Raw genomic sequence first — 20,722 nt, forward strand, 5'->3', positions numbered from 1 at the left:
GCGAGTAGCATCAAGTCAGGTGCATGTTGTATCCTGTGTGTGAGGTATTTTGATTCCCTTATTTATTACCACATTAATTACCTCAGTGAACAATTACAACACATAGTAAAAGAAATAAAGAGTGGAAAAATATAATCCAAAATAAATCAAGCTGGAGGCTTATGCTGTATTAAACATAATTGTTTGCCAAATGCTCCCTGCTCACTGCATCACACAGATGTTTTTAATTTAATCTGGCTGATCAGTCCTCATTACTGTGCAGGTGTCCACAGCTCACCAGCTCTACTGTTTTTAGACATGTTGTTTTGTGACTTACAAGTCTTACTAGCTAAAGTAAATGAAAACACCTGTGTGAGGTGACTGGACCTTTCATTTTTGCTTAATAGAACTAAACCCCATTTTATCCCAGTGTCAGGGCCCTGTAATGTACACTGTAACTGGCACACCTAATTTGAAGAGAGCCATCATTAATATCATTAATTACAGCTGTGTTTTAATGCACTGCACTTGAATTTATCAGCAAGTAATATTAGTGTATTATTAATTAAATCCCATTGCTTATTTCATTGAAGGTTAATTAGGTAAACGTCATTTAACTTCTGCTCCTACTCATTTCAGTCAATTGAAATGATAAAGCTGTTTTGGTAGCTAGCTAATAAACAGTACGACGTCAGGACGTAGCTATTTTCGGCGGGAAACAGAAGTTATGATCTCCTAGCTAATGTTTGACTCATTTATAGTGTTTGACCTCAGCCTGACCTGTGAGGGATTGAGAAAGCCTCAACTGAGTAACATATTAGAATAATTCTGGGAGGAAAGGTGACTAAAGTTGATTAATTCAGCGTCTGCTTTATTATCCGAGACTGAATATTCATGTGTATTTATCTTGTTGGGTAACTAGGTTAGTTAATCGTTAGCATACTCGTTTCCTTGCTAGCTAACCCTCAGAAACAGAGCAGCAGAACATGGCAGCTGGGAAGATGTGCGTCAGGAAGAGCAAGGAGGAAACTGCTGAGGTTTGACCACACAACACACCAGTCAACGATAATATGTTCAGCATTTGGTTCATGAGTAGCCAAATGTTGAACTTGATATTTTGAAGTTTGCCCTGAAAGACACTTGACGAACTGCGACATCGTGTGGCCACCAAGTCAAAATTAGCTTAACAAGATGTTTCCCCCTTGTATACGACGTCTTTGTTTATGCGTCTCAAAGTGGACAGGGTTATTCCTGAATGAGTTGAAAACCGAGCAGGAGTCCCTTGTGTTCGTCAAGAGGATGATGGCTGTGGCAATCTCCTCCATCACATACCTCCGAGGGATTTTTCCGGAGAATGCCTACAGATCCAGATATCTGGAAGGTAAACACACATGAGCACAGATAGCCAAAGAGTGCAGGAATACCAGGGAAATTCCTGCATAGGCCTCTTAATGGGAAAATACCTAATGCTGTGTAAGAGCTTGTTTTCATTACAATAGCCAGTGTTTTTTGAAAGTTTCTCTACATAGTAATTCCAGCTAAACAGGAAAAAATATACTTTTAAGACTTTGCAAACACAGAAAGTAGTTCCAGAAAACACATTCAAAAGACACACAATTTGGGGGGCTTATGGTGGTTATCATTTATTTGATCTAGTTTTTATTTAGTTAATTATATTGTACACAAACAGACAATACTTTTACCTTTAGATAAAGGGTATCCAAAGCCCCATGGTACATGTTCATACAGTACAGAACAACCAAAATAAACATTTAACAATTAAAGCAATATAACTATATCATTTCAGTGTGCCACCAATGCTATGAGCAAAAAAGTGCAACCATCTGAAGTTCTTATCTTCATCATTGACACTAGCTAACATGTGTTGTAACATGTTCATTTTATAAGATCTGGAGAGGATGTTTATTACACAATTTGAGGATTATTTGGGCAGTTGTGACAACTCCTGCCTTTATCACCCCAGAATCATATTTAGATATATACGGGCAATTCTGTTTGGTTCCCAATAGGCATGGACTTGGCAATACAGGTACTGTAAAACCCAACTTGGACCCTATGTATTCTATTACTTTTTACCAAAATGGGTTGGCAGGTTTACACAAATTGCATTTAAAAATGTTCCTATTTCTGACACTGATCACTAAGCCCACATGGTGGGAATCATTACTCTATCATTGAAGTAAAATGCTGTTTTTTCATGACGTGTCATATGTTTTATCAGATTTGTGCATCAAAGTTTTACGTGAAGACTGCAACACCTCTGGAGCCAGTAAAGTTGTGAAATGGTAATTATGGTATTCCTGCCAGACAATACAGTAGTACTTAACACCAGAAGTCAGACCCATGTTTAAAATACAAAATCTTAAGTGATAATCACCACTAGGTGACTTGAAGGTATAATTTCCTATCCTAATTGATGTTTTCATCCTGTTCAATCTTTTGTGTTCCAGGATGATGGGCTGCTTCGATGCATTAGAGAAGCAGTATGTAAGTTAATGCATCTACTGACACTTTGAATTTGTAATGTTTCATCTGCTCTGCCATTTTGATCAATAGATACTGCCACTACTTTCAATAATGTTCAGTGTTGTCCTCTCAACAGCTCCAGATTGTTTTCATTGGGGTGAGTAAATAAAGTCAGTACAGCAACATTAATAGCTAACACATTGCTTACATAAGAGACGCTGCCTACTGTAACTGTAAAAACATTTTATTGCAATCTAGGTGTACACCAATCCAGATCAACCTAATGTAAGTTCTCTCTTGAAATACTGAAACATTATGTGTTTAGATTATGAACAGAAACATGCTTTTGCCAACTCATAATCCCAATGTGAAGTCTGATCAACAATGTCTTTTCCTCATTTTGCAGTGCATCATTGAGTCATACCAGTTCAAATTCAAATACACAGAGAAGGGACCGGAGATGGGCATACTCAGGTTTGGGTAGACTCTATTCTTGCATCAAAGTTTTGGATTGGGTCTTCACATGTGATTATATAACCTCTGTGAAAACACAGGAACAATGATGTGGAGGTGCAGCTGACACTGGAGGACACCAAGAGAGCCTCAGTGCTGCTCATCAGAAAGCTCTTCCTGCTCATGCAGAACCTGGACACCCTCCCCAACAACGTCTGCCTCACCATGAAGCTCTACTACTACGATGACAGTAAGACACATTCATGTCTCAGCTGAACTAAATGAGAATCGGTAAGAGTCGTGTTCATTTCTTGGGTTGCAGAGATTAAACATCTCCACCTGCTCTCCTTTCAAAGTCACCCCTGCTGACTACCAGCCACCAGGCTTCAAGGAGGGCGAATCTGACAGCCTCTGGTTTGAAGGCGTCGCTGTGCACTTCAAGGTGGGCGAGGTGCAGACGGCCTTCCACACATTGAGAGTGCGTGTGTCGGCAGAACAAGGCCGGCTGGAGAAGCTTCAAGAGGGGAACCACCTGAGGGAGACCAAGCAGGTTTCTCAGAGAAGTTCTCCAGAGAGGAAAATGATCAAGGTAGGTCCAGAGGGTGATTTGTATCTGTTGTTCTTTTAAGGTGCTGCAATTTGCTGCCAGTTTATTAACTGTCTATGTACACGTGGTTACAGGATCCTCGTAAGAAAATCTTGGACGAAGAGGATCTACCTTCTGAAGATGGTAAGTCTGTGTTGCTTCTGTTAACAAAAATGTACTAAAATGCATCAAAAGGTTTACACTGTTGTTTGTCCTTCAAACAGAGTCTGCACAGTTCAAGAAACCTACAAGACCCTTGGCAAAGGTACAGTTGTGCTAGAGGCATGATTACATCTGAGTGTGCAGATTATAGAAAGATAAAATATATATTAGAGTTTCTTATGAATTGTCATGATGCAAACTTGACAAGTTATTATCTTTTTGTGTCTTTTTTAGAGAAATGCAGCTGCCAGAAAACTGTCAAGGAAAAAAAGAAGAACTTAGCCACAACAACACACAAAACAAATGCTCTGTCAGCAATGTAAACACAAACATGAACTACTTCTTCATTTTATTACAATGTTCAGCACTGTTGAATGTTAGGTTACTACTGATGTTATAAGCAAATGTGTTAGACAGGTTCCCTACATACTCATCTCTCCCCACAAGGCAGGATGATACCGTCACAGTTCGAATTTTGACAATATTGTTCAAAAAGTCTACATGAAGTGTACAATCTAATTAATTAAATCAATACAATGTTCAAAGTGCTTCATTATTAGGTATATAAAAATATACTGATATGTATTGTTGAGGAAATAAAGCTTGACTTGTAAACAACACTGTAAAAATGTTATTCTGTACATGGATGACTAATATATTAAGCAAGAAAACACAGTGCAAATCATATTGTATCGATGCTATGGTGGCTGAAATCAATCAAGGTTCAGTAAATCATAACAGTCTTCGATTTGACCCTCAGCCATTTGTTTCAGATTGCCTCTGTGTTACATTTACCTCACATTCAGAAAATAATGAAAAATCATGGCTCGTTTTCAGGGCAGACTTGAGGTTCCTTCACTTTAAGCACTTTAAGTATTTCATGTTCTTTCCCTGAGTGATGGAAGTGTTCTTGACCAGAACATCCGTTTCAGTCTCTGGATCAATGTTACAGCTCCATCATCCTCTTCATGTTTGGGTCTTAGAATAAGCTGTCCACATCTCCCATCTCCACAAACACAGTCTTCAGCTGGGAGTAGTATTCGATCGTCACCTGGCCATTCTCCCGTCCTATACCTGATGAATATAAAGATCAAACGTTTACTTCCACTTCTGTGACTGGAGAGTACTGAAGCAATTTTTTTAAATAAGGAAGCACTCTCTAAAGTTATCATATGGTCGTCTAGTGATGGTGCTGTAATAGACTCTGCAGGAGGGTACAATTTCAAAATGTTTCTTTTTGACATATTGAGTGCAATCAGACATGAATCATTCATTTAACATGGCAAGTGATGTTTGGCTCCTGGTCTGTGTATTAACCAGACTGTACCTGACATTTTGAAGCCTCCAAAGGGCACCTCCACAGGAGTGATGTTATAGTTGTTGATGAAACAGGAACCAGCCTTGAGGTGCTCAACCACACGATGGGCTCGCCTCACATCACTACAGACACGAAACCAAATGTTTAAAAAAATCCTTCCTTTACTCGTGTTTTTTTCCAAGTGTAAGGACAATTCTGCAATCATCTGTTGCGTTCAACTTGAATCTAGATTTTTCAGAAAGGTTTAAGACAATCATAGTTAACAATCTCATTTATTAGCCTGTGCAGTGGCCCTAGATGCCTTAACACAAACCTACCTGGTGAAAACTCCTGCAGCCAGACCCAGGGTGCTGTCATTGGCTCTCTGTAGTACCTCCTCTTCTGATTCAAAAGACAACACAGACATGACAGGACCAAAGATCTCCTCCTTCACACAGGTCATCTCATCTGTGCAGTTGCCTATATGAGAGAAAAAGAAAGGACAAGAATGTGGAAACACTGGAGTAACCTTACAGTCACCTTTTGATTATGGAAAATAATGAAATAGTCTGCAACACTACAAAGAGTAAAAATAAAGTTATATGTCTTCTGAATGCACTGTGTTCATGGAGGAATGCATGTAAGTCTTACCCAGTACACATGGAGTCATGTAGTATCCACCTCTGAGTTTAGGATCTGATGGGATAAAAGGTTCACCTCCACACAACACTGTAGCTCCCTAGAAAAAAAACACAATTTACATGAAGCTCTGAATTTAGCTTAAAACACACAGCCTGTTCACACTGATTTGGCAAAGCAAAATAATTAATTATAGCAAGTTTTACCTCTTTCTTTGCCTGATCAACAAAGGAGAGGACTTTTTCCAGGTGTGGTCGGCTGACCAATGCCCCCATTCGGGTGCTCTCCAATAGTGGGTCTCCTATCTCAATCGCCTGGGTCCTCCTCACCACCTCCTCCACAAACTCGGGCAGAATATCCCTCTGGACAAACACCCTTGTAGCGTTGCTACAGACCTGTGACACATTTAATCAATCCAATCAAATGAGTCGAACACAAGCTCAATTTGTAAAAGCAGAACACTCATCTACCTGGCCTTGAGAGAGGAAGTTTGCCATGAGAGCTCCCCTCACAGCGTTCTCCACATCGCAGTCCTGGAAGATGAGCAGAGGAGATTTTCCCCCGAGCTCCAGAGTTACAGGCTTCACCCCCTTGGATGCCATCTCCATAATCTGTGTTAAAGTCACATGGAAGAATATCCATCAATGGAAAAGACACACCTCGACATCATTACCACTAACTCTTCAAATCCTAAATTGAGAGGTATGTACCACAGTGTTTAACGATTGAGCTGAAAACCGAGAAAATTTGACCCAGTATTAAGAATTTTTAGTTCCCACCTTCTTGCCTGTGGGCACACTCCCAGTGAAGGAGACCTTAGCGACGTCCGGGTGGTGGCAGAGTAAGCTGCCGGTCTCCTGGCCACCCTGCACCACGTTGAACAGCCCCTCTGGAGCTCCAGCCTTGGTGTACAGCTCTGCCAGCAGGACCGCCGTCACGGGCGTCACTGGTGATGGCTTGAACACCATAGAGTTACCTATTTTAGATGACAGACACAAGAGAAAAACAAGTAAGACTTGACTCATTTAATTAACTCAAAACCACTCAGAGACTATAATTATGCAAATAAACTATACCTCTTTACTAAGTGATAGACATAGACACTGGCTGTGATTTTGGGACAGTACCTAAATAATGAATGTTAGAGCATCATATATGAGGCTTTGTGTGAAGATGCAGACTCATGACCACTGAGACAAACCATTTAAATTCATTATGATGCTGTAGTGCCATCTATAGGTGAAGTGCCATTAACACTGTGTATACCTGTCGTTTAAATTTAGCTTCAATTGCACAATATGTTTCAGAGTTATGACAGTCTGTCAAATAAGCCAAACCTACAAGAACTTGACAACCAATCACACAAAAATGAAAGAAAAATGAAAACATTTTCAGAATCATCCAATATCACATGAACCAAATTTGGGAAAGACTGATTGCAATTTGTAGTGCTTTATAAATTGTTGCACTGTGGGGTAAGCCAAACCTAAAACCTGTAGTGGAAATTCTCCTTTGTGAGGTTGAGAGTTGCTAAATCTCAGAAGAATTGTAGACTCAGCGTGATGAATCAGATCTCTTTAATACATGCAGCATGGAGAGAAGACCTGAAGTGTTCCCTCCAGTCTTCCAAATGTTTCTGCCTTAAATACAGTGGTTGCATACTTTACGACAGTCATGAATTACTTCTTCCCAAAGCAATGACCCCCTGGTGTTTGTTTTGATCATATCTTTCCCAGGGCAGTGACCATTTGCTGTTTTATTGAAATGTAAATGTCATCTTATCATCCTTCCTGTAAACACCTCAGGCAGAGAGAATTGCCCTTCACGTGACTTTATGACCCTTACACCTAAGGAGGATTATCCCCTCCTCCTCTCACATCCTGATATGGTCTTTACAGTACATTGATTACTGAATGGAAAACTATTTAATTTCTCACAAACCTCTATGTATTTCCTTGGCCCACTGACTAACTTCTCAACAAATGTCACAGAATTATTTAAGGCAGTTTTTGAGATATTCAGCTAGATAACAAGTAAACAAGCCAAAAGAATAACCTACCTTAAAAGAGAAAATAATTCAGGTGTAATAAAAGGTAATAACTTGTGTCTTAACAACTTTAGAGATATTCCATACCACAGGCCAAGGCTGGAGCTGATTTCCAGGCCGCTATCTGAAAAGGATAATTCCAAGCACCGATGCCGACACAGACTCCCAGAGGCTCCCTGCGGGTGTAGGCAAAGGACCCTCCAGGCAGCTGGACATGCTGGCCTTGACAAAGGAAAGGCAGAAGTATAAACAAGGTAAATAAAGGTTTAAAAGTAAATCTGAATAATGTATGTCATCATGTTTGCCTAAAGTCTTTTCTTTTACCAACACATATGAGGGAAATCGAGGTCTGATTGCCACTGTAGCAGGTCACTGAACATTTCTACCGGCCACTACCATTTTTTTGTCTATACCTTCCAACATCGATATAGAAGGCTTTAGAATTGTAAATACTGGGTCACTGGTACCTGACATTAGAAATATGGAATATCATCATGGCACCTCTTGTAACTAATGAGTGAGAGCTGCATCGTACCAACCTGCCAGAGTGCTGGCCAACCCTGCATAGTACTCTATACACAGTCTGGCAGAGTCCACATCCAGACGGGCCTCTGTGATGGACTTCCCATTGTTAACCACTTCCATTTCGGCTATCTCCTCTCTCCTGCTCTGTGGATGAAAGCCAGGGTAAGTGTAATACATTTTGTTCATATGATTGTTACACAACATGCTGCAGGCTTCCTTCTGTGCTGTGATATGGTTGGCTGGTGGAATTCAGTAGAAAGAACACAACAAGGTCTGCAGACTTTCTTGAATAACCAGGTCATGATCTCTGGAAAAAGACACTGCTGTAGAGTTTTTGAAATGTATTTTTCAAGCTGAATGCCATGTGGTTCCACTACATTTCAGAGAAGTCTGACATCTCTATGGCAGATATCTCCAAAACTCGAACACTTACTCAAAGACAATTTAGATGGATTAATAGCACTAACAGGTAAAGGATATGCCAATATAAAAGTAAATACCAACATAGAGTACTTCCATGCGTCTTTTACAATGGCATGGATGTTAAGCAATATGTCAGTTCAAATTTTGTCGTGTCCTATGGTCATCTCACTTGGATGATTGGCCACACTGCTCCCCATAATTTCCATTGGTACTGCTCCATTTTACCTGCATCCACAAGCTTTAAGAAAACGTGCACAAATATGGATGAAATGAATGCAGATTATGGTTAAAGGGTTCTGTCCGCATCTGTTTACCCATCTAACGTTGACCATTAATGAGACTTAAGAGGAGAAATGTATATTTTTGATATAGGGGTGAACTGTCAGTAAAATGATTTTAGGTAGAAGCTATTATCCCCTTTTGAGGTTTTTGATAAAATGTATGGTAATCACGAGGGAAAAGATTCTGGTAAAGAGATACCTGCAAACAAACAAAAAAAAAACATGACAAAACACAAAAAGACACCTCAATGATATGAGCAGCTTCTATCATGATCCTCGCCCTCTCCATCCCAGACATTTTGCTCCAATGGCCAAAGGCCGACTTTGCAGCCTCCACAGCCTGATTGACCTCCACAGCCCCACATGGCTCCAAATGACACAGGACTCGCCCTGAAAAGTAAAATATACGGTGGTTACAACAGATAAATACACAGCTTAAATACAGAAAACAAACAGTGACACAATTTCTATTTGGCAAGGATGTCTAACTTTGCTTTTTGTTTACTTAGTACTAGTTAAATATACATCTGGCCGCAGCACACTTAATTCAAGGTGGCATTTACACTGTGGTGTTGAAGGTTTCTTTGATAATGTCATTAGTCATAAGATAAGAAGCATCATTGTGCCTGAAGAATTGACTGTACGCAAGTTGTGTGCTAGCTCAAATGGAATTAATATGTCTGTGTTTAAATGTTGTGTTTCTTAAAATCAATATGACTTAAAGCCATACACTGTGCAGGCTGCCAAGGAATGCTATGATAGTCAGGTCATGGTCGTTTGACTTGGTTCTGCTCAACTGAAGCTGCTCAGGGGACATGAAAGTGGTTGCACAAGGGAAGAGGCCAGTGTGACTTAATTGACACACTATATATGGGTCAGCATGTACAGGCGTGTGTCTGAAAAAACAGCATGTGTGCAAAGTTGACTGTCCTGGGTAAGTAAATGTCAAATGTAGGACATGTGTTATGTAGAAAGTAGGAAGTCATAACCCCAAATGCCTGATAATGTTCCTCCCAAGCCTGAAACCACCAGACAGACACCTTAACACAGTGACCAAAGTCCAGTTGGGAAACACGAGTGTCAATAATGTATAAAAGACAGACAGCTTTTTATAATATCAAAGAAATGTGTGTCTTACCCGTTGCAGGCTCGTAAACACTTTCCGTGTCGCGTTTCTCTCGGCTGGTCCGTCTCTTCCCAGCCCAGAAGTTCAGCGGGGCCGTGATGTCCACTGAGCCCGAGGACACGCATCGTACTGAGGCCACGAGAGGAGCAGCAGCGGGCCGTCGCAGGTACGCAGCGAGTCTCTGCAGCATACTCAAATTTACTCTGTTGCTCGGAGTTTAGCCGATAACTGCAAGACATACATACTACAGGTCAAATCCAAGGCAATGCTGTCGCTTCATAGCAGCAAAGCCGCCAACATTAGAAGACCTTAAAGGGGTTCCAGTAAACTAACCAGTTAGCTACACTAAGTGTTCAAAACACCACCTACTTTTTCCTCGTCTTGTCATTTGTGGAGTTTTACAAGTGTATTTAAGTCTTTGCAAACTTACGTACAGGATTCTTCACACTTTCTATAGTTTTTTTTAGGTTGTAAATCTAAAAAGAGTTCATGTAATGTTTGGTTAACGTTACATTTATGTAGCTGAGTCTCAACGAGGAGGCGGAGCATACAATGTTCGACCGTTGCTGAGGTCACCTGAACGTATCAGCCGATTGGTTATTTTCACTGTCAAAAACAAAAAAAAGATAATATTTATAAATGACAAATTTAATCAAATACAAGCTGTCACGATGACACTACGTTGAACAATACATGAAATTAAATTAATGTAAATAAAAATGCGAGTGTATAACAGTGACGTCGGTGTTCTGGGAGGAGCTTCGCCACAATGATCTTCCAGCACAGCAGAGCAGACGGCACACTACAAGAATGGCCGGGGACAGTGAAACACACCTAAGGGACCGTGACGAGAATACCAACATTATTCGACAACCCTTCCTCATCGGTGTCTCCGGGGGCACCGCCAGCGGAAAGGTTGGCACCCTCGCTACCTAATTCGACAAGTTTCGCGATCTGTCATGGTCAGATTTTGGCCTAATTCACGAAATAGGGTCAGTCGGCAGCCGGGTTCTCAGTGACCGCGTGGCTTCTGCGACGCAGCGTTGATTGACAGCTCTATCATCTGTTCAGCCACCCAGCTCTTCGCTAGCACCGGTTGAGCTTAGCATGCGTGTCAGTCGCCTGTTTTGGGCTTATTGTGTGTTAACTTACATTTCCCCCTTTTCGTATAGGATAGCGGTCGCTAGCAGGACCCACTGACTTCTTCAGAGTACGTGGAGATCAGTGGCGCTAGCTTGCTTAGCCGCCTAGCTAAATTCCATCACATGCTAGCAGTGCCGGGTGCGCTAGACAATAGCTGGCTGGTGTTAGCTTCACTTAACTCCTCTGTTTGTAAACAATGTGAACTACTTTTCGATTTCCTGAACATAATATATTTCTAACATTGAAACGGTGTATTAATAAGACTAATGAACTGCTGTGTAGCGTTAAGATGTTTGTCCAGATGGGGTTATCTGGGGCAACAGCAGACGTTGGGTAACGTTAACCTGGATGTTGGTCTAACATGACGAATGATAACAGACATAACGGGCGCCAGCGGGAAACGGCAGAGGAAGGTTTCTCAGAAAGCCATCGCGCCCACGTCCCTTTGTTCCACACGGATACTGTGTAGTGAAATAAAGTCAATCATATTTTGACCAGGCGGATTAGTGAACTGTAACACTAACCGAGATCATCTTAAACTTTAACCGAGCTAGTAAATGCAGCCTCCCTGATTTGTTTAACTCCTGCGGCTGCGTGGGTAGCGCTGACCTCCACGTCCATGTGAAAGACACGTCGTTATTTTTTAAAGACGCCATTGGATTTCTTTGTTATGAGCGGACTGTATTTTGCGGGTGGTGCCAGAAATCGCACATCGGTTAATCCGGATCCGCGAGTTGAGCGAAAAAGCTCCCCGCCAATGCCATTATGTATTTTTTAGCTTCGGTATATCGCATTATGTTTTTTAAGCGTCGGTACCTCGCCTTGTGGTGACTGTTTCCTGTGCGGTGTAGTTGCATTACAAATCGCACGTCTTCACTTTGTTCGTCACAGTTTGTCCCAGATATCCACACACTGGCACGGAGCAAGTGTTTTGCTTCCGGAGAAGTCCTCACAAGGGGACCGCAGGAAGTGTCTGACGCCAGACTACACGAGTTTTAATTAGTAAGCAGGCTGCTCATGGATTGGACCGAGTCATTTCAGACTCATTTGAACGCAGCAGCGATTAATGCGGCAGATTGTGTTGCATTTTCATTGGCTCCACTGCTAATGCTTAATTAAAATTTATAGATATGCTTTTTTTTTAGTAATGAAGAGAAGGATGTTAATAAACTTCAGCACCCATTAACCCATCAATGGTAATTTTCAATCATGGACTAATTTTGCAGAATAACTAGATGAATGTCAAATGCTCAGCAAGTGGCAAGAGTACGAAATGGCTCAAATGTTTTGCTTTGTCTGACTAAAAAAATGAAGCGGCTGAATAACCAAAACAATAGATTATTGGTCAAAAGACTGAATCAGATGATGCAGTAAATTGTCTCTTTAATGTCAGTGGATCTTTGATGGGTTCAAAGGTCAGGCCCCTTTGTCCGGAATTGTTGCATTCGAGTGCATTGGCGCAACTTCCCAGCTCCTGAGTGGGGGCGTCCAAATTCATTGCAGTGCAGTTATATGCACACAAAGGCGACAGAGCCTCGGGTAGCTGGAGAATGCCCAGTCAGCATTGGGGTATGAGATTCATTTAGTTTGGAAGGTCAGTGGGGACAAATGTGTTGGGCCACCACGCAGTTCACCTATGGCAGGGTTAGCTGACTCATACAGTGTGGGGAAATTACCCACCCCACCTCATTTCCTGATACAAATACAACTGTAGGTTTGACAGGATGTTGACACCATTAATTCTGTTCCATGTGGAAGGATGGAACATTTCACTCATTAAGTTGAAGTGAACCTTCAGAAACAGTGGTACTTTGCACAACTAACACCATTTCTGTCTCTATTTATATAGACTGTTTAAGCTCAAACATCACATTTCCCATCAAGTGACGCAGTCCTGCATTCTCATCTGTTTCCGCAGTCGTCAGTATGTGAGAAAATCATGGAGCTGCTGGGCCAGAACAAGATCGATCACCACCAGCGGCAGGTGGCGATCCTCAGCCAGGACAGCTTCTACAAGGTGCTAACTCCAGAGCAGAAGGCAAAGGCACAGAAGGGCCAGTTCAACTTTGATCATCCAGGTATGCAGACACTGAGTAGTTGGTGGTACAGCTCATGTACTATGTGCGGAGCTACACCTTATTTGACTTGCAGCAGCCACATGCATGTTACCCTTATGACTGATATCAGTTGCCTTAAAAGTCCTTTTCACACAATCCGAGCTGACACTTGGAATTAGTCAGAGCTGATGCTGCTTTAGCGCTACACAGATTGAATATTGAGGCTTAGGTGACGACAACTAGCAAACTCAAACAAGTAAATTGCCAAGTTAATATAAAAATATATAACGCATGCATGTACTCAGCTGCATGCTTTGCTGCCATGTTGATAATTTTTCCAGTGTGTTTTTGGCAGAAGCATTGACTCCATTTTTGGAGCCAGACTTTGCCCCCCCTTCTTGCTCCTGCTTCCTTTCTCGGCTGATTTAAAATCCCCACCGTCAGCAGGCCTTTCTCAGAGGCAGCTGCTCTAAGGCTCAGAGACTGAACCTAACACCTGTTCCACGAAAGGGATTCAATCTTACCAAACGTGCAGTGTAGGGTCCCACGTGTCCATGGCCAAACCCCAAGCTAGTGTAACTAGGGTTAAATGACATGACATCTCCTAAAGATTGCAACTGAGCATTTGCCTTTTCTTGTTTTCAGATGCCTTTGACAATGAGCTCATCATGCAAACGCTGCGACAGATTCTGCAGGGAAAGACGGTCCAGATTCCAGTTTATGACTTTGTCACTCATTCCAGGTGTGCACATCCTTCTGCTGTGTGTTCCTGCAAAATAGACATTTGATCTACAATGACAACCTCTTATTTGATTTATAACTTGATTGTATAATCACACACTGTGTCTAAATATGCTTGCTGAGAGGAGGAAACTCGTCTGTTTGTGTTGTTCCAGGAAAGAGGAGTTTGTCACGGTGTATCCGGCCGATGTGGTCCTGTTTGAGGGCATCCTCATGTTCTACTCGCAGGAAATCAGAGACCTGTTCCAGATGAAGCTGTTCGTTGACACAGATCCAGACACACGGCTCTCACGCCGAGGTGTGTAGAAAGCGTTGGATGGATCAGTCAGTCAGTCAGTAGCATCAGACAACCACAATAGGTGTAACAATTGTAGAGCATTTCACCACCTAACTTCAGTATGTGACTAGTTGTTAAACCAAAGTAGTCTCAGTACAGTACTGCAAAAAAAAAAAAAACTGGATTTGTTGCAGCAGTGAATGGATCAATTCTGGAGTGAATGAATTGCAGAATACTCGTGAGTTTAGATATATTTTTTTAATATTATGTTAATGGCCCATATTTGATATTGTCTGTCTTGTTTGCTTTCAGTTCTAAGAGACATCAGCGACCGTGGTAGAGAGCTGGAGCAGGTGCTGACCCAGTACATCACTTTTGTGAAACCGGCCTTTGAGGAATTCTGTTTACCAGTAAGTGACTTTCCTTTGACACATTTGACGTAATCAAGAAACTGTTGTCATTACATTGTTTGTCCACTGGGCGACACTGCTGAGTTTTGTTTTTAACTGGGAAATGTCCCACTCTGTTCATATCTTGGCTACAATTCCTGAATAATTGGATTTTAACAGTACTGAAATCTTTGGGTTTTTTTCTTTTTATTTATTAAACTATTGATCTATATATTATCAATACACATCTAATTATAGGAAAAGTATTGTAGCTTGAGCATTAACATTATCTTTATTCCTACTAGACAAAGAAGTATGCAGATGTGATTATTCCACGAGGAGCAGATAACCTGGGTAAGGACAATCATAAAAAAGCTAAAGGTTCTATATTATGCCAATTTTCAAGTTCATATTCTTATTTTGGGTATCTACCAGAAAAGCTTTACATGCTTTAATGGTTCAAAACACATTGTCTCTTTTTGTCCATTGCTGTAGCACCTCTATTAACCCTGTGTCTGAACACTCTGTTTTAGTGTTCGTCTTTTTGACGAGGAAAAAGAGCATGATTCTGTTTTCATACAATTTTTAAAAGGCATCCTTTTGGGTCTGTTATTGGAGGTAAAATGCAAAATCGATGTTGGTTTTGAACACTGTGTTACCGTCTTTCTCTCGTTTCTTCCAGTGGCCATCAACTTGATAGTACAGCACATCCAAGACATTCTGAATGGCGGCCTAAGCAAGCGTCACAACGGCTGCATTAACGGCCACAGCACTCCACGTCAGCGGCGGACCTCAGAGTCCAGCAGCCGGCCTCATTGACCTCATCACACCTCTCTTCACAGGGCGGAGAGGGGTGTGGGGGGTGCACTGTAAATAATGCCTGTTGGCATCCCTGTATTTAAGAGAGAAAAGAGATGCAAAAAGAATTGAAATGCCTTTTATTATTATTATTATTCTGACTACTCTTGTTATTAGTTACTTTCATTGTAATTGTTGAACTTGAGATTTAGATTTTTGTCAGGAGAGTAAAAGAAAAACTCTTGTTATTCTTGTGATGAGACCATGGGTTAACATTGACCCCATGCATTTTCCTCCCAGATTGCATTTTGTTTTTTGTGTCCCCTGCTGCTCCATGGAAATTCATGCCGCTAATGAATAAAAGAGGGGAATCCTTTTACTTTTTTTTTTTAATGTCTGATAAAACTTGAACCCATAATGGCCAGGGGGTTTGATAAATGTTTGGGGTGGGTTCCAAACGCGGAGGATGTGGATTAGAAGGCGAGTTGAAGAAACCAGGATTGCACTCTGTATTTGTTCTGACAATCTTGGAGGTGTTGCCCTTTTTTTCCAGTGTTTTTAAATTCCCCTGTTGTATTATGTAGTGTAAAGTGTTACACTTGAGGTCTGTTTACTACACAAAGTGTCCACCACATTCATTCTGTATGTCTACCGCAGCAGTAACGCACTACACGATTTTTTAGTACTGATTGTCGCACACAGAATAATGTGACGACCAGACCAATGAAGCCAAAGGCTGGATGGTTCAACTGCTTACTGTATTAACTCAGTTTAGTGTTGTGGGTAATGTTACATTTATGGAATGCTTGTACCCTCTGTCAGTCAAAATATATACAAGTATTCCTGTTAAGCGGGAATTAACAAATCAAAAGCTTAATCAAATTTGGATATATAATCTACCTATCTACCCTAATTTAGATGGTTTTGCTTGCATTCACATGACAGTCAGCCATTTTAAACAAGATAAACGTATGAAGTATATACTCAGGTTGATAATTTTGACTTGAAATGTCAAAAAGCGTGTTCAATGCCACAGCAATATCTGCTTTCCCAGGTGTGTGGCTATTAACCATCAAGACCCACCACAATGCCTCTGCAAAGTTGCCTCAGGTTAACGTGTACAGTAAGTATCCACATTAGAAACCAGTTTCCATTCAAACTCTAGGTTATAATAAAAAAAAAAATGTTGAATCAATTTTGTATTCCATGTGCTGTATTTGTTGTGTATAGTGCAATTGATTGAATGATTTGTACCATGAGATTTGTACCGTATGGATGTGGGAGTGGTTTTGGATATTGGATGATTTCTAACTGAATGACGTCAATTGCTTAATGGTCAATAAAATGATAAAGCTCAGTGTCCTTGTCTGAAGAGTATGATTATTTAGACAATGTCAGTTAATGATACACATGAGTGAGTTTTACATTAGAGCTGCATGATTAATCGATCAAAACCAAAATAATTGCCAACGATTTTGATAATCATTTCAGGTTTTATTTTATTTATTTATTTTTTTTATTCTACAAGAAAACTGTCAAACATTTGCTGGCTTCAGCTTCTTAAATGTGAGGTTTTACTGCTTCCATTTGTCATTTATGATAATAACTGAGGGGTTTTGGACAAAAGAAGCATTTGAAGACATCACATTGGACTCCGGTATATAGTGCCAAGCATTTTCCACATTTTTTTAAATCGATTTTTTCAAGATTAATTGATAATTAAAAATATGGTTAGTTGGAGCCCTAATTCACATACACGTCATGGGACCGCTTCTCACAGTGAATCAATGTTAACGTTGGTCAACAATAAGTAGGTCATTCATGTTGTTTTCATTGTGTCCACTAGAGGGTGCAATTGTCCACTGTAGACACGCTCCATTAAAATGCTGACGGACATGTGAACACTTGTCATGAACGTAATTAACCTGATTACAAAAAATAACAAAAATAACAAAACTAAAAATAGCCGCCACGCTACGTTTGATTGTGACAGTATGACGATACATGCTGTGTGAGGTCACCATTTTATTAACGTGTAATGCAAACAGGACGCACATTTCCCCATAATAATCCCTTTATGAACTAGACGCCAACATGTACGAGGAGTGCCTGAAGGCAGCACAAAAGCTGTCAGTGGGCAAGCGTCAAGATGGTGGTACGTGTCGCCGCAGCACGTTTCTGATGTAAACACTGAAGCAGTTTTGCTCGTCGCTGGTGCTTTTTAACCTCTCCTTTTGTTGTATGCATGACAGAAATTTGGGCTCCAGTTTAAAGCCACTCTGGAGAACGTCACCAATGTGAGACCATTGGGCGACGACTTCCGCTGGTTTCTGAAGGTAGGATGGCCGTCAAGCTAGCATGCTAGCTCACTTCTATACATCATCTCATTTTCCTCTTCGTGGTTCATTATGGTCATAATAAAGCTAATCGTGCTCGTTGTCAGAAGAAAATGTTGTCATGTTACCCCCTACTTGACAATTAGCTAAATGAAGAAACACATGTACATGTAGAGTACTGTATGTGTTGTTTACCACCCTACAGACTGATGCTCTGATCCACAAGTTTAGCACAAAAAACTCATATCTTTCTCCCTTCATTTAGCTGAAGTGTGGAAACTGTGGAGAGATCCCAGATAAATGGCAGTATATAACCTTAGTGGTAAGGACATAAATAATCTCTGTTGATACCGTTGGGCAAACCTATTTACACACATTGTCACACACACTACATCCACCATGTGTATCTGTAATGATTCCACAGGAGAGTGTGCCACTAAAAGGAGGAAGAGGCAGTGCCAGCATGGTGCAGAAATGTAAACTTTGTGCCAGGGAAAATTCAATCGGTAAGAGCTAACATGCCATTTAACTCATTTTGTCTTCATTTTTCTAAAGGTGAAAACTCAGGTGGAAGTATAACATGTAAATGTTTTATCTTCCAGATATCCTGGGAGACACAATCACACCTTATAATGTAAGCAGACATCCTGTACCTTCACTTAGACGTCGCCGATCTGTTTTAATGCACTCTATCAGCCCACATAGGAGAGTTCTGGGAGACAATCATTTGTTATTCAATTAATTTGTGCTTCAACATTTTGAATATGGGCTTAAAATTGCATTATTACATATTTATAATTCATAAAAACACCAGATTATGAAATCTACGTTAACACGTGAATCTGTGACATCAATCCCATATCTAAATAATGTATTACTAGTATCGGCAACCGATACCAAAATTGGATTTGATTGATCAAAACTCTAACATAGAACAACGTTATGACAGCGCAGCTGCATTTTCTGTCTATTAACAGTGTGTTTCCCTCTCTCTAATCTGGGTGTTTGTTTGTGGGGCTGAAGGCCGATGACAGCGAACGCTTCAAGACAATGGTGCAGTTTGAGTGTCGAGGTCTGGAGCCCGTTGACTTCCAACCACAAGTGAGAATCTTTGAGAACAGAAATGACTTTTACAGTGCATGCAGCATGAGCCTTTCTCACAGCACACACTTTGATTTGTAGGAAAGGCACAGGTGTTACTAATAACATTAACAATGGCTCTATTCCATTCAAATGTCCATGACCGTGCATCAGTGAGCACAAGGAACCTGAATCAAAAGCTTCCAAATAGTATTGTGGATCTGCTAGTCCATGAAGTTATGTAAAGTTTAAAAACAGAAGCACGAGGACATTAAATACAGCAATCTGCAAGATTTGCCTGAAAAGTCAATGCATTTTGGATCAATCACGATTGCCCAACCACACTGGAACAGCTAACTGGCAAACCTAAATTGAATGAAAACAATTAAAGTTATTAGACGCACCTGTACTCCCTACTAAGTCAACATACTTAATAATAAGTAATAATAAAGTATATTGCTCTTGAGTCAGAGAGTTCACAAAATCCATGAATGATGTGATAATATTATTGTTATAATATCTTGTGACTGTTCTCTATTTCCTCTGTTTTTTGTTTTTTTTAAACCCAGGCTGGCTTCGCTGCACAGGGAGCAGAGTCTGGAGCACCGTTTAATGATGTCAACCTACAAGAAAAAGTAAACACAGTGGGAACAACTTGTCCCTCATGTACAACAGTGTCTACACTTTTTGGAGAATATTTGTCTTGAAACAAAGTCAATCTTTGAAACTGCACTGTTGGATTTCATTCATTTGTGTCTTTTATTCTGTTTTCTGAAAATGACTTTCATCCATGCAACTTGACAAACCCTCGTTTTATAAATTTCAGGACTGGACAGACTACGACGAGAAAGTCAACGAGTCGGTGGGAATATATGAGGTCACACACCAGTTCAAAAAGTGCTGATGTCATCATGTGATCAGTCTCAGAGTGGGGCAAATGAACACTGCGGCCTAACAGGCCTTTTTTCCTGGCATCAGAGGATGCTTCAGATGCTGAGGTGGCATGGTCTGGTGGAAGATGAACATTAACAGATAAACAGGACAGGTTCCCCATACAAGTTGTGGGTCAACTCGATAAGGTTTTTTTTTTTTTTTTTTTCACTGCCTCAATAAAATTGAAAAGTGAACATTCTAATTGAGCTTTTTCTTTGCACATTTATCTGCCTCTTTCAATAGTCAGTTGGCATATAGTCATAGTAAAATAAATATGTGAGCCAACATCAGAAAAGACTTTTCAATCTTTTCAATAATGCTGGACAGATGTACCATTCAGCAAATACTAAATGAAGAGCAACATGAGCTGATTGGAAACAACTGCAGGTGACTGAACAAGGAGAAGAAATGAAAGCGCTCACTCTGTCAGCATTTCAACATACCCTAATTTGTCTGGAAATTGCTATCAAGGTACAGTTATGGGGAAAGGATTGTGTCAGACAAAGACCAGAGGCTTTACTCATGTCTGACAATCTTTACTGGAGCAATGAAAACGTGTATTTATGTGAAATTCTCAATAAGATTTATAATTTTAAAAAAGTTGATTAAACACAATAACAAGGACAGACAAGTGCCTAAAATATTGCTATATGCTTTACATTTATATAACTTCTCACATTACTTCACACTTCTCTCACATGTAGTGAAATGATGTGTTCAAGTTCTAGTGAAAAGACAAAATAACGCAGGTCATCAATGGAGACAATCTTTGAGAGAGAAGTGTTCTCACCCTGGTTCAGTTGTTGCTTCTGGGACAACAACGTGGAAAAATTAAAGGATCACAATCAAAAGTAATTAACACAAGGTGTGAATTAAAAAATCTGGTGACAACGGAAGTCTGATATCATAAATATGATGAGATTTCAAGGAGAACAATGTTTGTCTTTAGGGGAATTCTCTCGA

At 40.5% G+C, this 20,722-nt stretch overlaps 4 protein-coding genes across 7 annotated transcripts; 3 read left to right on the forward strand and 1 right to left on the reverse strand.

Moving 5' to 3' along the window:
• Nucleotides 1-960: 960 nt before the first annotated feature.
• On the forward strand, nt 961-3,984 carry zte38 (zebrafish testis-expressed 38). The gene is made up of 12 exons (XM_073491539.1): nt 961-1,016; nt 1,216-1,360; nt 2,222-2,285; nt 2,451-2,487; nt 2,603-2,623; nt 2,725-2,751; nt 2,873-2,940; nt 3,021-3,169; nt 3,276-3,508; nt 3,601-3,649; nt 3,730-3,770; nt 3,902-3,984. The coding sequence occupies exons 1-12, from the start codon at nt 966-968 to the stop codon at nt 3,947-3,949; spliced, it is 933 nt and encodes a 310-aa protein (XP_073347640.1). The 5' UTR covers nt 961-965; the 3' UTR covers nt 3,950-3,984.
• A 15-nt stretch (nt 3,985-3,999) lies between these two features.
• aldh9a1b (aldehyde dehydrogenase 9 family, member A1b) lies at nt 4,000-11,987 on the reverse strand. 4 transcript variants are annotated; one of them, XM_073491538.1, is made up of 12 exons: nt 11,965-11,987; nt 10,018-10,233; nt 9,124-9,269; nt 8,190-8,319; nt 7,738-7,872; nt 6,383-6,579; nt 6,074-6,214; nt 5,810-5,998; nt 5,616-5,703; nt 5,303-5,444; nt 4,995-5,107; nt 4,000-4,741 (listed from the first exon to the last, which is right to left on the reverse strand). In XM_073491538.1, exons 2-12 carry the CDS (start codon nt 10,193-10,195, stop codon nt 4,647-4,649), a joined length of 1,554 nt encoding a protein of 517 aa, XP_073347639.1. In that variant the 5' UTR covers nt 10,196-10,233; nt 11,965-11,987; the 3' UTR covers nt 4,000-4,646. The 4 variants fall into 4 exon arrangements, with proteins under 4 accessions (XP_073347639.1, XP_073347637.1, XP_073347635.1 ...); XM_073491536.1 differs by lacking the exon at nt 11,965-11,987 and adding an exon at nt 10,436-10,529; XM_073491534.1 differs by lacking the exon at nt 11,965-11,987 and adding an exon at nt 10,375-10,482.
• Nucleotides 10,774-16,767, forward strand: uck2b (uridine-cytidine kinase 2b). Its single transcript, XM_073491540.1, has 7 exons — nt 10,774-10,920; nt 13,067-13,226; nt 13,851-13,947; nt 14,102-14,244; nt 14,536-14,633; nt 14,918-14,966; nt 15,295-16,767. Exons 1-7 carry the CDS (start codon nt 10,816-10,818, stop codon nt 15,429-15,431), a joined length of 789 nt encoding a protein of 262 aa, XP_073347641.1. The 5' UTR covers nt 10,774-10,815; the 3' UTR covers nt 15,432-16,767.
• A 768-nt stretch (nt 16,768-17,535) lies between these two features.
• On the forward strand, nt 17,536-19,961 carry czib (CXXC motif containing zinc binding protein). The gene is made up of 8 exons (XM_073491308.1): nt 17,536-17,565; nt 17,663-17,746; nt 18,012-18,068; nt 18,171-18,252; nt 18,349-18,380; nt 18,770-18,847; nt 19,396-19,461; nt 19,653-19,961. The coding sequence occupies exons 1-8, from the start codon at nt 17,560-17,562 to the stop codon at nt 19,728-19,730; spliced, it is 483 nt and encodes a 160-aa protein (XP_073347409.1). The 5' UTR covers nt 17,536-17,559; the 3' UTR covers nt 19,731-19,961.
• Nucleotides 19,962-20,722: the final 761 nt, after the last annotated feature.

The sequence above is a fragment of the Pagrus major genome, chromosome 21 (assembly GCF_040436345.1).
Source record: "Pagrus major chromosome 21, Pma_NU_1.0".
NCBI lineage: Eukaryota > Metazoa > Chordata > Actinopteri > Spariformes > Sparidae > Pagrus > Pagrus major.

Excerpts from the sequence above, each read along its gene's own strand:
- aldh9a1b (XM_073491538.1), bottom strand. The coding sequence starts at position 10,195 with ATGCTGCAGAGACTCGCTGCGTACCTGCGACGGCCCGCTGCTGCTCCT. Across the intron at positions 9,270-10,017 it reads TGTTTACGAGCCTGCAACGG|GGCGAGTCCTGTGTCATTTG; the intron begins GTAAGACACACA and ends TTTACTTTTCAG. Across the intron at positions 5,108-5,302 it reads GCTGCAGGAGTTTTCACCAG|TGATGTGAGGCGAGCCCATC; the intron begins GTAGGTTTGTGT and ends TCGTGTCTGTAG.
- uck2b (XM_073491540.1), top strand. The coding sequence starts at position 10,816 with ATGGCCGGGGACAGTGAAACACACCTAAGGGACCGTGACGAGAATACC. Across the intron at positions 13,227-13,850 it reads GTTCAACTTTGATCATCCAG|ATGCCTTTGACAATGAGCTC; the intron begins GTATGCAGACAC and ends TCTTGTTTTCAG. Across the intron at positions 14,967-15,294 it reads ACGAGGAGCAGATAACCTGG|TGGCCATCAACTTGATAGTA; the intron begins GTAAGGACAATC and ends CGTTTCTTCCAG.
- zte38 (XM_073491539.1), top strand. The coding sequence starts at position 966 with ATGGCAGCTGGGAAGATGTGCGTCAGGAAGAGCAAGGAGGAAACTGCT. Across the intron at positions 1,361-2,221 it reads CAGATCCAGATATCTGGAAG|ATTTGTGCATCAAAGTTTTA; the intron begins GTAAACACACAT and ends ATGTTTTATCAG. Across the intron at positions 2,488-2,602 it reads ATGCATTAGAGAAGCAGTAT|CTCCAGATTGTTTTCATTGG; the intron begins GTAAGTTAATGC and ends TCCTCTCAACAG.
- czib (XM_073491308.1), top strand. Across the intron at positions 17,747-18,011 it reads ACTTCCGCTGGTTTCTGAAG|CTGAAGTGTGGAAACTGTGG; the intron begins GTAGGATGGCCG and ends CCCTTCATTTAG. Across the intron at positions 18,381-18,769 it reads ACACAATCACACCTTATAAT|GCCGATGACAGCGAACGCTT; the intron begins GTAAGCAGACAT and ends GTGGGGCTGAAG.